General features: G+C 38.7%; 1 protein-coding gene across 1 annotated transcript; it reads right to left on the reverse strand.

Moving 5' to 3' along the window:
* Positions 1–1,114: 1,114 nt before the first annotated feature.
* npy2r (neuropeptide Y receptor Y2) lies at positions 1,115–8,671 on the reverse strand. Its single transcript, XM_044344622.1, has 2 exons — positions 8,565–8,671; positions 1,115–7,330 (listed from the first exon to the last, which is right to left on the reverse strand). The coding sequence occupies exon 2, from the start codon at positions 7,304–7,306 to the stop codon at positions 6,194–6,196; it is 1,113 nt and encodes a 370-aa protein (XP_044200557.1). The 5' UTR covers positions 7,307–7,330; positions 8,565–8,671; the 3' UTR covers positions 1,115–6,193.
* Between the last annotated feature and the right edge of the window lie 3,932 nt (positions 8,672–12,603).

The raw sequence follows: 12,603 nt of genomic DNA on the forward strand, positions 1-12,603 counted from the left end.
ACTAGTGTGTGTGGTTAAACTGTACCGCAAGATCTTTGTCATCTGTTCTTTTTTGGAAAAAGACATCAGCACCTGGCCAGCAGCCACCCTGTGAGACCAACTACAATGATGTATTTGACCACCACTGTTGAGCAAAGTGGTGCACTGGACCCCAGGATGCAAGTTACTGACAATCGGAGCCCTGGTGAAGTTAAAAGGAACTTTCTAGAAACAAGAAAAGAAGATATTAGGTGATGTAATACACCTCTTGTAACAACAGTATTGATCATGTAGCTATTAGCAGAAGGCAGTATCTATAAAACAGTCCATTTGGTACAGACATAATGTTCTGTGGGAACCTGCTCTTTACCTGCTCTTCTTTGTTTGGGTTACTTTGAAAGAATATTGATCCAAGATCAATATTGGATCCAGAGCAAGCCAATGGGTCCATAATTACTCGCACATTATGTTTTTTTTAAAAAGTACAGAACTTTATTTTAAATATCAGTCAAGATCCAATTATCTCCCAAAACTGAGGGAACAGGTACATATATTTAATGTAATGGTGCAGTCATCAAAAAAAACAACAACAAAAAAACATGCTACCAGGGTTACCATCATTATCATCATGCAATGAAGTGTTGAAACAGGAACTATATTTGGCATAATCATACGGCCTTCATACAGAGTTGTACTGGTTGTCAAACACAATTCTTCAACGGCTGCACTGCAGCTGTAGGCTAAATACACATACAGGTATATGGTTCAATAATACAATTAAGACCCAACAATGGCATCATTATAATAGTTTCTTCAACTGTGTATATAATACTGAGAGAAGTGACCCCTGCTGTTGTCATAAGACCCTGTTGAGACAGCGGGGGGAGCTGCAGTATCATTCTTTAGCTTTTTCACACATAACAACAGAAAACATTGTAGTCAAACTGAGTTGTAGCCACTGACTCGTTTGTTTTGAAGTTAGGAAATGCCTGCAATGTCATAAACAGCCTACTGTGTATACAGCATATATAGTAAGTATGACTGTATGTCGTATTGAGTTCTAGTGCTGCAAGTCGTATTTTTATTATTTTTAATTCTAATTATTATTAAGTTTATAAAATATCAAAAAGCAAGAGATTTTTATTTTATTTTTCATCTGTATTTGTGTTTGCTGATCAACCCTTTTTGTGGGTTGTATGTTTGAGAGTCAAAAGTGAAAAAAAGTGATGTCTTAAAGCTGAATTAATCTTTTTTTTATATTAACATTAGTGAAAAGGTTTGTCGTAGTGACAAAAACATACAGGATTATCACACAGCACTGCAGTTTTTCCAAGCTTTTTTATCCTCTGTTAGCTTCATGGTTCATGCATTTGAGTCTCAGCAACTCGCGTTAACTCCCACAGACAGGCTTTGCCATTTAAAAAGCTCTGATAAACCCACTGCACATTATCTGCAACACCAAACTGAAGACAAAATTAGCAACAAACTGGTGAAGAAAGTTTAAGATCCCGCAAGCTAAAGACAAATCCAACAGGCCAATGAATATTGGACTTGACATTGCTCAGGTGACATTCCTTAAACATGAAAATGAATGCTGACATTGCTTCACATCTGGTGGATGTGTAAGTAAGCTATTTTACCAGGCATTATGTCAGTACTGTGTGTCTGTCACCTTATTTTTGAGTATTTCTGCCTCCTAGTGACCAAAGCTAATGCAGTTTTAAGATGACATATTTTGTCAGTCTAAGGGTCCAAAAAAATCCAAATTAAAGTGATATGACAAAAAATCAAGCAAATCCAAACATTTGAAAAGTTCAATCCCTGAATGTTGGGTGGTTTTACTTCATGTATGATAATTAATGGTATATTTCCAGCTTAATCAAGTAATTGATTAATACGACCAATCTTTTAAGCATTACTGCACCTTTATAGATATTATGCATACTAAGAACATCCCACTTAAATTGACTTAAGTGGCTAAAGAATGCCATGAGCTGCCATTAACCAAAATGAAAATGTTCTGTATTTGAGCCATCTCTGATGAATATGCTGTCACACTATAATTCACTACCAGCTCCACCTAATTATTTCACAATAGAATTAGAATTAAAATTAATTGACAAAATCAATACTCACTCCACTGACAAAATGGCATTAATCAAATATTGATACATATTGATGGAAAGCCAAGAGATGGACATGGCGACTAATTTAAGTGCTTTTCTCTATGAAAGCCAAAAGAGGAGACCATCAGAAATCAAGGATAAATTTAATTACTTTCAAAGCTATTGTTCATCTTACTTAATTAGTAAATATCCTCCTTCTGTGGGCACACTTTGTGATAGCAGCAGCTGCTCAATAATGTCAGACAGTTAAAGAAACAATTATTGATTCAGTGCTGAATACACCGTGAATAGCTTACTAAAAATGGAGACGTAGAGCTAATGTCTCAGTCCCCCGGCTCCTCACGTAAGCACAAAGTAAATCAGTGAGGACCTGGTCAACAGGAAGGGCTCTTCAAAACCTGAGCACCGGTGTAATCACTGTAAAAGCAAATAGTGGTAGGATGCTTGCTGCAAACAAAGACAAATTGGGGAGGGGGAGGAACTCCTCTAGTCTGTCTAATAAGAAAGTCTATTCTAGTTTCCTTGATGCAAACACACACAAACATCTGGATCCCTTGACGACTGTAGCTCAGACCCCGTAAGAAAGACCACCAATAAATGTCAAAGCTGAGACAAAGTAGATTAATTTATGGTTACTTCATATGTCAAATTACCCATTTTACATGTGCCATGAATTCACACATATTTTACATTTATCTATTCATTATTTGATTATTTAGCATGCAGTAAAATTTACCACCAAAACTTGGCTTGATTGCTGACAATTTCTAGATTTTATTATCATATCCAACCAGGCTCATAACATGTGTGACATTATGGTATGTCCTTTATATGTCCATTAAGCAACATTTTTGTATAATAACACTGAACTGACTAGATCTCACTGAAAATCAGCACACAACTCTACAGCTGGAAGAGGGTTTCTCGCACATCTTCTAGTAAAATGAAGCTGAACTGGGTGCTCCTCAGTTCAAGGGCAGCAAGTTTTCGGAGAGCAAAAAGGACTGGAGTAACAATTCTGCAGCTCTTTGCTAGCTCCCTGGTCTTTATATGTCTGAATCCTGACAGTTATCATTCACCCTTCATTTAAAACCATGTTCAGCCATTTCCAGCAACAGGAGCTGGAATAAACAAGATGCTCAAGACGGAAAATCTTGCATCCCAAAGAGATCCAAACTTTAGTTTTGCCAAGGAATCACATTCAATGAGTGGTATAAAAGATGAGTTAGGGGCAAGTTTCAAGAATGGGGTATGAACAGTTATCTAAGTATCTTTGCTGAGTAAAAACCCAGACCAGGTTTTTATTATACAGTCAAAGTCCATATTCCAGATTTTTAGGGCGTTCCTGGATAACTTTACTCAGCAAAGTTATCCAGATAACTCAGTAAACCTGTTTCTTGAAAGAGTCTCCAATAGGCAATTGTTTATTATTATAAGGCTACCAACTATTACATCCATGAATTGTTTAGTCTATAAATTGTTGAAAAAAAAAATTGTGAAAAAAAGCTCTGTCAATATTTCCCAGAGCCCAAAACAGCATCTTCAAACTCTTATTTTATCCAACGGACATTCTCAACATAAGCTGGAGCCATTTACTGTTTGGCATATTTGCTCAATAAATGAAATAAAGGATTAATTTTCTGTTGGTCGACTAATTGTTTTGCCATTATTTTACTAATATGTTACCCAGAAGCCCTTAATAAGCCATTAATGTGTTAAGACTATGTTGCTGTGATGCCAAACAAAGCTTAAAAATCACTTAAACACAAGCTTAAAAGCAGATTCATGTGGAAAGGCTGTTTTTCTTAAAACTAGTGTTTTAGTTCATATTATTAACCCCTATATGGAAACAAATATCTTCTGATTAATGCACTAATTAGACTTTTAGACATATGATGGTTTCCGTTGTTCTGTTGTTGTTGCTGTTTGTTTTGCTCATATATGGACCCTGATGAACCATACTTTGCTAAATTAATAACGTCTTTGCATCCTTTGGTAAAAGCATTAAAGTCCTGGCATGCTTTACTGATATAACATTTCATTTGCCAATGTTCAATCAACATTAATCACACATTAAAATTTTCAAATGGCTACAATATGCTTCTGTAATCCTCCAGATGTGAGATGTGATTGAAAAAGCAGCAACAACACAAGTATGAAAAACTTAATACTGCATCATTACAGTTACATATACATCCCAAAAAAACACAAAACACACTGATATACTGTATCTCATTCAGTAAAGATTATATTACTGTACCAGTTGTTATGACGTTAAACGATACCACTGGTGGTAACAATATCACCAGTGGTCGGTGTTAATTGGTCAGACCTTAGTAAAAAATGTTATTATCAAATATGCCGCGTCAAGTGAGCCATTTTTGAATATCATAAAACTACCTAGAGATGAGTCCCCATGTAGAGATGTACACTACAAGAGAATGTACAACATACAAGAGAAAAATACTAACACTTTGACATGGTTGCAAAACTTAATATGGTGGCATGTGACCCCTAAACTGTAAAAACAAAGCATTTAATATTAAACCTGGCTGGAGTAAAGTCCACACTGCTTTGGGAGGCAGTTATGGTTTGGGTTAAGGTTGAAAAAGTTAGACATGGGCTCTTGTTGAAGGTTTAAAAAATGCAGCAATGATTTAAATAGGCTCTCCGCTTCATTTAACTAAATGAGAGTACTATAAAGGCTTATTCCCTTGCCAGAAAGCTGGAAAGAGGTTGATTGGATATGAGCATTTTATTTCTCTAAAGGATGTCACTGCCATCAAAGTCAGAAATTCATCATATTTGTGTGTTTTTTGGGTGCTTGTGAGGTGTTAAATCAGCCATGAAATGGTCTCATGTCCAGAGTGGGGTGTTTTTTGTAGTTGAACCATTTCACATGAGCAGCTGGTTTTGTTATCTCCCTGCACTGCAGGTCTAATACAGTTGGGTTCCCAATCCAAATACTGCAGTGCTGACTTTGACACTGGACCTTAAAAATAATTATAAGTTTAAAAAAGTGTATAAAATTAGTATTTCCTTAATTCAATATGCAGGAAATAGTAAGGTCAAATATGTCACACACTGACTAAATTATATGCTGATACAGTGTAACATGTTTATACTTCATGTCACATGTGCACTATTGATGTCAAGCTCTGGCTCTTCTGTTTGTGCTTCTGTATACTGCTCATCTATGACGGAGGTATAGAAAGAGCCGTATGCAGAGACTTACAGTCACTTATAATGATGTTATGAGGTCATTACTGATTGTATAGGGATATTCATAAATAAATCATAAATGTTCCCACATGTTAGGCATTTATACAAAATATTGTGTACTAATACAGAATGGAGAAGGTAGAGAATAACATAATTGATCTTAGATGCGGGAACTCTAGAGCAGGATGCCAGGACATTTTTCTTTTTATTTAATGTGTGTTTGCATTGTTTGATGGTTCTCTAAAATGTTTTTGGTGTTTGAATGATGCTTTTACCGCTAAAGACGATCTTCCAGAATTCAACTGAACGAATCTTGACATATTGGTCTAGTAGTTATGAGAGGAGAAGCAAATTAATGTAAACACCTTCATAGGAAAAAATTTCTTCTTAAATAACAAAATCATAGCTACATACACTCCTACATAAGTGAGTCATGTTATGTTGAATGTCAGCAACATTTGTCAGCAATTACATACAAATACAAGCATTTTTCTTTTTCACTAAAAGAAATCATTGCCAGTTATCATCGTCACGAATGATCGAGCTCCAAAGGTTAAGGTATTTGTGCGCCATTTTAAGACTCCAGTTATTTAATACATCAAGAGGAACAGTCTGTAAAAAATCATTACAGCCCATGTATAACACAGACAAACTGCATCGACAAAGAGGAATAGTGGAAAAGAGGAAATGTGACTCACAAACACATAAGGTTGACACGCATCACTGATTAGAATGACAGCAAGTGTAGCAGTGTTAGTAATCAGTTGACTTACTTTACAGTTGAAGGTGAGTCTTCAACACAAAACCAAATAAAAACTTCACCTTTCCACAAATGATTATTTGTTCACTATCTGTGACTGTGCAGCTCAGACATTTGTTGATTTACCAACTGTACAGACCCTGTCTTCCTCTTTATGTGTCTGTCTGCCTTTGGAGCGTCTCGACCTCAAACTGAAAGGCTGCTGACACTTACATACAGACAAAAACGCCGTCCTGTAGTTGTTATTCATCCACCCATACAGGATGGGATTGACGAATGTCGAGCACATAGCCACAATGTGGAACACAGTGAAAAGCAGCTTAAAGTCCTTCATATACAGAACACTGCTGTCAATGTCGACAGCCAACTGGAATGCATGGAAAGGCAACCAACTGACAGCGAAGACCACCACCATGGTCAGTAGCATCTTGGTGGTTTTCTTTCTGCGCTGATGGTGGTCGTTTCGGCCTCCAGAAGTCATGTGGTTCTTCAGCTTATTCCAGATGCGGATGTAGGCAACAGAGTTGATGGCCAAAGGTAAACCGTATTGAACCAGAAGCATTGATATACTGTAGATACTTCCGTTCATGCTGCTTCCCGGCCACTTCTCTGTACACACCTGAATAGACTCATCCGGTGAGAGATCGAAGGTCCCGTACTCCCTAAAGATGGCGAGCGGGCTGGCCAGCAGGGCGCTGACGGCCCACGTGATGACAATGACCACAGTGCACATGTCTTTGGACATCTTGGTCTCCATGTGGTAGACGATGCTCCTGTGGCGGTCCAAGGCAATGATGTTCAAAGTGATGGTGGACACATGCACAGCTATGCCTTGAGCGCAGGGCAGCATGAAGCACAGCACCTGACCGAACTTCCACTCGCCGTAGAGAGTGTAGACGAGCGTGAAAGGTAAACACAGAGTGTTCACCAGCAAGTCCGCCACAGCCAAATTTACAATGAAAAAATTGGTAACAGTGCGTAGATTTTTAAACTTGTAGACGACATATATCACTAAGCAGTTTCCGATGACTCCGAACAGTATGATTGTGCTGTAAGCAAGAATGAGAATAACTTGAACTCCAAACAGCTTTGTGCTGTCCTCGAGCTTCAGAAAGTTCCCGTCATTGGTCGGGGTTGTAGATGAGCAGCAGTTGGAAGATTTAACCTCAAGTTGAGACTCTTCCACTTGAGTCATGTTCAGTTCATCTGAAGTATCCATGGCTAACAGCCCCCATAAGTCAATCTGTGAAAAGATGGACATCAATTTGAGCAATGCTTAATCACGCTGTGACCCAGACAAAGTGAGTTTCATTTTCTATGAATCAATAGACAGAAATCTGCCACATGTTTTTCAATATTTCCTCACTTTGTGTCTGTAAAATGAAACACAATTTCAGCAAATGAAAAGCAGCTTTTCAAAGTCAGTGTTTTAAATATACGTTGGGATTCTTACAGCATTTATTTCAATTATGAGTGAAAACTACTAAATAACTTGATTAACAATGACTTACAATATAAATGTCAAATCCACACATACAGAAACATAAGATGAGATGGGTGTATTGAATATATTTTATATATTTCATATTCCGCCAGAAACCAGAACCAACATTGTCACATCTTTAATGTTACAATTTGTAAATTTTACAAGTCTTGTTAAATTGAGCTGAACATCACAGAGACAGACTGCAGATCCTGCCTTCAGGAGACAAATCATGCAACTCCCCCACAGACAGTGAACAATAGCTTTGGACCCTCTCTGACCCTGACAGCATACATTATGATTTTACAACAATATTGGCACATTTTCCTATTCACAGCTGTGTCCATGTAAATGGGGTTGCCTTATGTCACAAAAAACTCTATCAGCAGCTCTAAAACTACAATTACTGCCACCTGATGACAATCATCAATTCATGTCTTGATGCTGTGTTTGCGACACTGCTGTTTGTGTTTTTAGATATTAAGTTCTACCATCACAATACACGTCCTTTTATAGATGCACCCTTTAAAAAGCTTAAAAAGCCAAACACGGTGAATGCATGAACCACAGCCACATTTTCTCCTTGATTGCTAAACGCTGCAGTGATCCTTCGGGTCACACCAATATTTAATTGATTATCAAGAAACAGCAAACCTGCTAGACTTTGAGAATCTTACATTTGTTGCTATGTCTAAACTTTAAGCGAGCCTTTAAACGAGAAGTTTAAGGCAAATCCTTCAATTCTTTGAACCTTAAATTCAGTTTTCTCTGAGTGCCGGCTTGTGATAATTATCTTATCATGGATTTAACAAATATGCATGTAAAAAAAACATGTCATGGGTCCGTTTTCAGGGTGACAGTGCAACAGCAGGCTGCAGCTTTTTTTTACACACTGGAAAACTGTCCGGTTCAAAAGATCAAATGCAGATCAGCGGATCAAACCATGTCAAATTAATTTTCATAAAGCTTATTCCTCAGATTAAGATCCACTCACCTCAATCTGCAGAATGAGATGTTTTAGATTCCTCTCATTGTTTCTTCCTCCAGTAAAAATTTAACCATATATTTTAACGCGCGTCTTCTCGTCCCTGTGATATCCAGAAAAACAAAAGAATATAAATCATAGGATAATTTTTTTCAAGGAGGAACAGCGTGCGCGCAATATCGAAGCGCGCAACATTTGCCAGTGCGCACTGCAGCCTCCTGAGTTTGGCATTAAGGGCGCATTACCTGCCCTGTGAGACTCTGAGAGACCGACAGATGAGGCGGGTTAAGTAACAGGGAGGAAACGCGTCTTTCTCTGACCAACATCCTCAAACAGAGAGTTTCTGATGCGCTTCATTCTGAGCGAGTACGCATCTACTCGACATCCACGCGTGCTGGAAAGGCAAATGTCATATTTTCGCCTCCGTGTGCCAACAGTGTTGCAGAAAGATGTGAAGCAAGGCTATATTGAGCATTTGTATTCAAATCTCATGTCCTACTATGTGGGAACACTCTGCTCTCATGTCAAATTGAGAAATCTTTTCAACATAACCAAAAGTACTGAAATCAAAACAAGTACTAAAATGTTTTCTGTTGTTTTGCTCTGGTGTGCCTCTGCAGACAAATTCATCAGTGAGGAGCGCACAGAGCCTGACCAGTTGGGTCCTTTGTGTGCAGGATCAAGGGTTTGAACACAATTTTCAGCTGATTATAACAACACAAAACAACACAACCTCCTTCACATGTTAGGTTGGAATAAAAAAATGAGCCCAAGATGTTGAAATCACACTCTCATTGTAAGTTTAGCAATCCGCAGTGGACAGAGCAAACACAATGTGATCTGCAGGATACAATTGACTGCAGAGGAGGAGTTAAAAACTGTATACTTGTGTGCTCAAGGTTGCATTTGCTTTTTTACCACTTTTTGAGCACTGACTTGAAAATTACACACTGAAATAAAAATCACATAACTCAGCATACTTATAAGGTCAGCCTATGATATAAAAATTTATCAAAAGTGTGACCTTTAACATACAGGCACAGTAACTCTTACAAGATCTGTAAGAAATGTGCGAGTCTGCCGTCATCAACAATTTACAGCATCATCAATATGAATCAAAAGCAAAAACTGATTACATGGTTATTCTACAGGAATGGTGAAGCATGATTTTGACACGATGCAGGTAAAATTCAGTCATCACCAACTGGAGCTCAGCAGGTTTAATCCTTATACCCAATGATCTACTCAAATGTCATTACTGGAGACTTTATGAAGTAAGCTAGACATTTTATAATAATGTCAATGATTCTGAGAGTTTGCACTTAAAAATGGTACAGGGTCACTAACCAGTATCAAACTGTTTAGCCTCTGGCTGATAATTGGGGTGATAATTTGATTACCAGTGTTATAAAGCACGACAGCATGTGGCCATTGGAAATTGAGTTACTTGCAGTCTCCTTGGCAAAAACCACTTTGTCCATAGTGCAACTAAACAGATGGTGAAGTAATGAGAAAAACCAGGAAACCCTGAATAGATGCGCATGTTAAGAGTTTCCCCTATAGGAGGTGGAGCAGCCTTTACTGAGGTCCTTGTTATAACATGAATGTCAGCACAAGAAAGGTTTTGAGAGTCTTTTAAGGTTTCAGCTCTTCCACTACAATGTATGTTTTCAAATGTATACTACATAATTTTTTGATGTATTTCTCCTTCCATTGCAGGCAGCTATTGTTTTGCATTCATGATCTTACCAAAGTATAGTGACTTTAATATAGACTCAACATTCACTGTGATGGATTACACAACTCAACTATGAAGAGTGATAACAGGTTTTCATACCATACCAAAGAAATGAATGGAAATCCAAAGTCTGGAATAGAAAAAGTACATTTTAAAATTCTCTTGTGCTGTCATTGGTATTTCAAAGGAATGTTAATTGTAAGGTTTTACTGAGCATTACTGGTCTTTCTTTCTTTTTTCTCCTATTTTGTTGTTTGCATTTTGTTTTTGTTATTGTTGAAAAATGTTAGAGAACAAACGTTTTCATCTCATATATGCACCATCCAATTGTGCTTTGCCTGTATATTCATCAATAAAAAATCATTACAAAAAAATTCTTAACACACTGCAGTTTGCAAAATGGCTACCTGTGATGTAAAGTTTATGTAATTTGTAGTAAATGGGGTAAAACATTCAACTAGTAGCAACTGGCAACTGGTAGCCGGTGCTTAAAGAGCACAGAAGTCTTTCAACCTGCATTAATTGACTATTTTGGCCACTTAGGGGCAATGGAAACAAGTTGTAAACACAACATTGGCATATAACCACATTTTAAGTTGATAAAGCGAACTTGTTAGCAAAGAGTCGTATATTTACACATCCAACAGACACATTCATTCATTTGTTTGGAGTCTGTTTCTGCCCAACCTGGCAAATGTAAGTCAAATATTCACTCTCCACTGTTATGACCTGGTTCAAGTGGCCACAACAAATAGGAGACACACCATATTCAAGAGTTGACAAAATGTAATTCATTAAATCAAATTTAAAAAACTGACTAAATATTGACAATATGGGGCTGTGGATGTCAGTGGGATCAGTGGTGTATGTGATGCATGGGTGGTGTGTGTGGGGGGATGTTGGAAGGTGCATAAAAGCAAAAGATATAACTAAGGCAGCATAACTAAATCAAACCAAAAATGTGAAGGGTAGAGCAGAGAGCTGCAGACAGCAGCAGCAGCAACAAGCAGTCGGAGGAGGAGGGAGAGAGCACAGCCTCAGCTGCAGCCCGGTGTTAATAACCTGGCCACACCGTGGGCCCTCAGATGTGGCCAGCCGTCCTAACGAACACCTGCAGCAACAGAGCAGACAGGTAAATCACAAGGCCAAACAAAGATGACAGCAGGCGTCATCACACACACACAAACACACACACTCCTGGCCCCACGCTTAAGACGGGGTCCCAACAGGATCACCGCAAACCCAACTTAAACTAATCACATAATCACAAAGAAAGAAAGAAAACAAAGAAAAAACACATGACCCCCATCCTGCCCCTGGATTGCTACTTGCCCATCCTCAGCAACCCTGGTACCTGAGAGGAAAATTAAGACAACAGGTGAGGCATGAGCAATCCAAAAAAAAACCCAGAATGAAATGGCAAACTAAATCAAAACCCAAACAAATCACAAAATAAAACAGAAATGATTTACAAAAAAAACAACAATCCCTCATTTAATGCAGTGGGGCCGACTACCCAACCCCAGTTGGAACAAAGAGTTTGACCAGCAGCTGGAGGGCCTGAGGCTTTATCAGCCGGTGATAGATCCCATCCTGCAGAGTTAAATAAGAAATGTTTAGCCTATCACATGTAACGGGAACATCAGGATCATTAGGTCCCTCTCACCATCCACACTCCCAACAGGACCCTCAGGATCGGCAAACACAAAGTGCAGGAGAGAGATTTTCCACATCAGCCTGTGTAACTTCCAAGTCTTTTCGTGCCACTTCACAATGAGAGATCCAATGCCCAGACAGCTGGCTAATGGCTGGAATGGGACAAGACAGAGCAGGCTCAATGAGCTGACTCGGTTCTTCAGCGAGCTTGCATGTATGCCACATCCTAGCATACTTGAATACATCACACTTTAACCAAGACCAAAAGAAACAGCGCAGGACCACGCTCATCCAGCTCCCCACACACTAGCGGTTTGGAAATAACCACAGGAGACTATGGCACATTGGTCCACACAGCACTACCAGCCAGGCTGTTGCCCAAAATCATAACATCATCAAGTGGCAACGCAGGGCACAACCTGACAGGAACAACACCCAGTATCAGCTCACAATCCAGCATAATATAATGGCACAGCACAAGAATTAAGCCCAACTCCATACGTCATCAGTTTAATCTGTACATGCTCCTCACTACCAACCAATGACAGCGTCAGCAATGAAGGGCTAAAACCAGAACCAGTTTTGGGAAACAGACCTGAACCAGAACCAGTACTTAAATCCACACGAAACGGCCTCTGCTCCAAAACAGTAGAG

Source organism: Thunnus albacares, chromosome 3 (assembly GCF_914725855.1).
Source record: "Thunnus albacares chromosome 3, fThuAlb1.1, whole genome shotgun sequence".
In the NCBI taxonomy this organism is placed as follows: Eukaryota; Metazoa; Chordata; class Actinopteri; order Scombriformes; family Scombridae; genus Thunnus; species Thunnus albacares.

Coding starts and splice junctions, on each gene's coding strand:
- npy2r (XM_044344622.1), bottom strand. CDS start 7,306: ATGGATACTTCAGATGAACTGAACATGACTCAAGTGGAAGAGTCTCAA.